General features: G+C 44.0%; 1 protein-coding gene across 1 annotated transcript in view; it reads left to right on the top strand.

Annotated features, from left to right (window-relative positions):
• The first annotated feature begins 1,713 nt into the window (after nucleotides 1-1,713).
• Nucleotides 1,714-5,884, top strand: part of GOLGA4 (golgin A4) — a 114,382-nt gene continuing 110,211 nt past the window's right edge. The window contains 1 exon segment of the mRNA XM_040636973.1: nucleotides 1,714-2,104. Within this exon segment, the coding sequence (XP_040492907.1) occupies nucleotides 2,033-2,104 (72 nt within the window). The 5' untranslated portion in view covers nucleotides 1,714-2,032.

Here is a 5,884-nt window from a genome sequence, read left to right as displayed (position 1 = left end):
GCAAAGCAAGCTTGTGAAGAGGAGAAGATGCAAGAGGGTGAGAAGAAACACAGAAGGGGCAAATTGGGATGGTGATCGTAGGGGGTGTAGTAGCAGATGATTCCAGTTTCAGACATGTTGAATTGCGGTGCCTATGCAGTATTAAGAGAAATTGTTCAGTAGGCAGCTGGATGTATTACGACTAAGTAATTCTGTGGAAATTTAGTGTCAGGCCCTCTACTAGGCACTGGTTGATTTGTATAACAGTCGTGGTTTTTGCCCTCCCGAACTGGACAGCCTAACGAAGATGCAGTAATCTGCAGTTCAGGGGAGAGGTCTAGGCTAGAGCTCTCAACACAGCGAGGGGGAGTGTCAGAAGTAAGAAGAGAACGAAACTCTTAGAATTTTTAAGTGTCACTTACTATGAGCTATACCCTCTGCACACAAACTTCACAACATCCCTATGAAATATTATTAAAGTGTTATAGATGAGGAAAACGAGGGGCAGAGAATTGAGACTCAGAGGTCACAATCTGGCCTTTGGGCTGAATTTTATTCTAAGAGCTGTTTTGCTGCAGTGATTTAAAATACCTCTGGGTGGATTTGCACTATCCAGTTTGGTACTTTCCTTCATTCTCCATTGTCTTATACCATATGTGTGTCACTCATAATCTTTCTGTCCCTTCAGGCATTTCACTTTGTACTATGTGGCCAAAGGTCACAGTGCTACAACTTTCTTGGTAAATATATAGGTGTTCACTATTAGATAAGAGAGGACTTGGCCCAGCTGTCAATGCGGGGTTCAGACTAGGCCCTGTTCTGGCTCTACTGCATTTAGGGATCAGGCTTTGGAATCTAGCAGAATTTGCTAGTAAATAAAATTTGCTGAAATGTGAAGATCAGCCCATATTCTCTCAGGTTCCTACGAGGCAGTGTGAAGCAATTTGGTATAGCATGCAGAGGTAGTTGCTGAGATGGATATGGGGGTTCACAGATTGCCCAAGTTCAGGGTGCTGGAAGAATTAGGCACATAAACATTAAACTTTCTCAGGATGATTGCAGATGCTAGGGGGAAACCTGGACCCTTTGGAAATCTGTGTATTCCACCAGCTGTGAATTCTTTTCACATTCCAAAGGACCTGGCACTTAGAATGATAAAGATTTTGGAATGAATACATGAAAATATACGACTTCGGTTAAATAAAAAATAAAGACGGATGTCCAAACGGCTGAGATTTTACAATATCGTCCTGAAACGTTTGGACCCTGGGAGTCTGTGTCAGGCACTTCTTGACCTCTGGGAGAGTCCAGGGAAGGAAAGACGGCCCCTCTGGGGAGCAGTAGGAGTTCCAGGCACTGAAGATACAGACTCTTAACTACAAATACTGAACAAAAGTACACCATCCTTCAGAGCGCAAGGCAGGTTCCCTGGATTCCCCGCTTCACCCACCCCAGGCGCTCACACACGCGGCTCTTCGCGGTGGGCCTGTCTACCCTGCCGTCCTTAATAGACGCAGCACCCTCCGTGCGGGACTCTGCAGTGCCGAAGTCCGGGTGTGCGTCACTGCAGTGCTCAGACCAGCCTTGGCCCCAGCTCGGAGGGCATCCCTGCACGCAATGAATTGGAGCAGCGAAGAACACGGCGTATTACTCCCCGCTGCCGCTTTCGGGAGCGACAGCCCGAGCGCGCATGTGCCGGCGCGACTTCGTGCTTGGCCCCTCCGGCGCTCCGTAGAGCTCCCCTGGCGAGCTCCACGTAGGCCGCGCAGGCGTCTTTGGCACACCGTTCACCTGCTGCCGTTGTCGCCGCCGCCGCTGCCGGGGCTGGATGGGGGGCATAGGCCAACCAGTGGCACCCAGAAGAAAGAGACGCGGCGGCGGCGACGCCGACACCCGCAGGACGAGTGTCCCGATCCGCCCGCGAGCCCAAGGAGGAGGTGGTGAGGCCCGGCCCCCACGGTCCCTGGTGTAGAGAAGCCGCCGTCGCCGCCGCGGCCGGGTCTCCCTGGGCACTCGCTCCTCAGGTCTCACACTCAGGACCCCGCGCTGCACCATGTTCAAGAAACTGAAGCAAAAGATAAGCGAGGAGCAACAGCAGCTCCAGCAGGCGCTGGCCTCGACTCAGGTACTATGGCCGCTGCTCTTGTTTAGTTCCCGACACCCCTTGACACAGGTTCGGGGGCCAGGAGGAGGGAAGGTTCTTCCGTGACCTTTGATCTCTAACCTGAGAATCTCCCCCAAACTCCGGACTGGGAACGAGTCCAGGGTGGCCTGGGTCCTGTGTGTTGGGGACCCTCAGCCCCTATCCCAAACTCCATGCAGGAGAGTGGGAGGGGGTGGCCGGATCTTTTGGGACGTCTGACCTCTAGCCTTTCCCCAACGCACGACCCTGGCCTGAGAATAAGTTAGAAGGGCTCCTATCTTGCATGACTTTTGACCCCTGTCGAAGGTTCCCCTAGTTCCCCTACCCATCCGAGACCCCAACCCAGGAGTGAGGGTGGGATGGGAAAACCTGGGTCTTTTGTAATATCTGACTTCTTGGTTGAAGTTGCTCTCCCATCACCGACCCGAGATTGAGTACCGAGGGGACTGGATCCCACTAGACTCCCGGCCCGTAGTCCAGACGTGAGGGCCGAGGGTCGAGCTATTCCAGGCCAGGCTGCTTGCACGAGCGTTGGACCTGAAAGAGGTGGCAGTGTGGCCGGCGTCCAACGCCCGAGGCTGTCACGAGTTAGTCACTTCGCATAACTTGGTTGATCCCGGACAGGCGTAGGAACAGACATTCGGAGGCCAGGCCGGGGTTCTGCTTATCCCCAGCCGGGCTTCTGCTTCTTCAAGAGTCTTGTTCCCTTTGTTTTTTCATGACTGCTATTGCTTCAGGAAATGACAGTTTCTAGGAAAAAGGGGGCGTGTTAGCAGTGTTAACTTTAAAGAAACAGTCTCCTAGACACCAATGAGAATGTGTTTTGGTGCTAGCAGCACTTGTCTCTTGAGCAAAGATGAGGGCTTCTGCTAAATTTTCCCCAGGCTTTCTCAGTCTCAACAGATTGAGCAATTCTCTCTCCTCAAATTTTAGAGTTTCTATAAGAAAGGCTGAATTTTGATTCATTTGGAGACATTTAAAGATAGTTTTAAAAATACAACATTTGTCTTATACAACTTTTAAACAACTGTTAAACTAACAATTATTAAATCAACTTGCATTAAAACAACCATCAACTATAAATTGAAGTTCTCTTTAAAGCTCATGTAGAGTAAAAGTGCTTGAATGCATTGGAATATGACACTGAACGCTTGTTCATTCTCCTAAGTAAAATGTAAATAGTGATTAAAATTTAGATAGTAAATACCTTACTTTGCATACTATTTACTGCAAGCTTTTCTAACTTTACAAAACACATTTATTTAGAAACAAAAAAATCAAGAGTGAGGTAGAGATGAGATATATGGGGAAACACCGTGTTAGTGAATGTAAAGTAGTTACATTTGGGAATGTATAAAATATCATTGATCCAAGATTCCACCTCTAAATTTATTCTAAGAAAGTTTAGGATAGGGCACCTGGGTGGCTCAGTCAGTTACGTGTCTGCCTTTGGCTCAGGTCATGATCCCAGTGTCCTGGGTTCAAATGTGACATAGGGCTCCCTGCTCAGCCAGGAGTCCGCTTGTCCTTCTCCCTCTGCCCCTCCCCGTTGCTAATGCACTCTCTCTCGCTCTCTCCTGCTCTGTCTCTCAAATAAATAAATATTTTTAAAAAAAGCTTAGGATATATTAATGATTTAATCTCACGGATTTTTATTTCAGTATTGTGCTAATAGGTAAAAACTGGCTAAAAATAGAAAATTGATTAACAGGTTGTTTTAGGTAGTCTGTTATTATGCAGCTTTTAACAAAAGCCAACATTTATTGGGGCTCTTACTGTGTGACAGGTATTTTGTTTTGTATTTTACACAGATCATTTTATTTAATTCTTACATACACCAAAGAGGTAGATACTCTTACAGATGAAGGAGTGAGGTTCAAAGAGATTAACTGGCCTAACACCCCTATTGTTAGAGCCTACAGGAAAGTAATAACATGCAAAGATATTTGTGTTAAAGGACAGATTAAGAAGCAGCATGTAAAGTGTGATCCCACTTTTGTGGGGAAAATATGTATATAAAGTATATTTATATACAAGCAATGAAATTAGTTTAAGAAGGAAGTGCTCATGAGATATGATTATTTTTGTTATTCATAATGTTTAGTTTTTCTTCATGAAAATGAATTGCTTTTATGCATTAACAGAGGTCGTTTTTAGAATAGTAAAAAAGCTAACGAGCTAACTAATGTATTAGGTGAGACAGTGTCTCTGGATCAAATAAAAGCACTCTGTGTATGAAAAATGTAAAACAGTCCTCTTTGACAGTATGTATAATATGTATATCAAGAAGGTAAAAGTTAACTAGTGATTATCTGCTCACAGAAACTTAATTCTGTTCTGGTCTCAGATCTTGAGCTATTAAGAACCCTTCGGGATGAGACGGTCTAGATTACTGTTTTCAGAGTTAAAAGATTTTTTTTCAAGGGTGAATTAAAAAAACAAAACACAAAACCTTTTTTGATGCCAGTCCTTTCACAGCATTACACTGTCCCTTGTTTTCTTAAGCAAAGGATCTTGAATTTGTATAATATCATTTCTTCATTTTTGAGTATAAATTATTTTGTGTTGAAGGCACCATGCCCTCAAGAATTTACCTGGGTGTGAAAGGCATTTCCCTTTTACCCACTCAAGAGGATTTGTTTGTTTGTTCTTGGTCTACTTTTTGTAATTTTGTAACCTCGCTCTCTATCTGTCACATGTTTTTCTTCTTTCTGCTTTTGAACTGTTGTGGGCTTTGAATCAAGGTATATAAACAACTTCTTATTTTTTTTTTTTTTAAGATACGCAAACTTCTAAAATTTTGTGTGAAATAAGGGCAAGAACCTGAGGGATTCTTTAGCGCAGTGGAGTATATCAACACAAATTTTGAGTGTTTGGAGGCCTTTATGTGCATACTTCCTGTTTCTTAGCTTGCTTTTCATAGGTGAGGTGGCCTGATAGGTATTTTTCCAATAGATTGAGTTGTCAGGCATAGATACTTCTGGGATAAATGAAGCATTTACATCACAATATTTGTAAAACTTTCTAGCAATAATAATAATGATATAGTATAGGGTTCCTTAAGAGTTTGAAAGCATTCAATAAAAACAAGAAATAGCCTTTTAATGTTCCCTAATCACTTCTGTTTGGTTGCTACTAAGGTTATTTGCACCATTCCTTGTTTGAAGTAATTATTTATTCAACACTGATGATGACTTGCAGCCTTATCACTAATTAAAAATGAAGTTGAAAAAATTTTAAATCAAGGTTCACTTATATTATTATTATTATTATTATTATTATTTATTTTTTAAAAGTAGGCTCCATGCCCAGTGTGGAGCCCAATGCAGGGCTTGAACTCGCCACCCTGAGATCCAAACCTGAGCTGAGATCAAGAGGGGGATGCTTAACTGACTGAGCCACCCAAGTGCCCGCACTTACATTATTATTATTTTATTTATTTATTTATTTTGAGCATGTATTTTGAGTGTGTGCATGAGGCGTAGCAGGGAGAGGAGGGAGAGAGAGAATCTTAAGCAGGCTCCATACCCAGCACAGAGCCCAATTGATCTCAGGACCCTGAGATGAAATCAAGAGTCCGATGCTTAACCAACTGAGCCACCTAGGCGCCCCACTTACACTATTTTTAAACAATGAATATCTGTTTTGAATTTTTAAATTCCTATGTGGTATCTGTCTTGATTGGATGGGGGCCCCCCAAATGTGGAGTGTCCTGATCAGGTGGGGGCCGGTGGCGTGGGCGGTGAAAGGATTCATACAAGG

The sequence above is a fragment of the Ursus maritimus genome, unplaced genomic scaffold, assembly GCF_017311325.1.
Source record: "Ursus maritimus isolate PB19 unplaced genomic scaffold, ASM1731132v1 scaffold_20, whole genome shotgun sequence".
Lineage (NCBI taxonomy): Eukaryota > Metazoa > Chordata > Mammalia > Carnivora > Ursidae > Ursus > Ursus maritimus.
The sequence above is the reverse complement of the archived record's forward strand: the minus strand, read 5'-3'. Positions and strand labels throughout refer to the sequence as shown.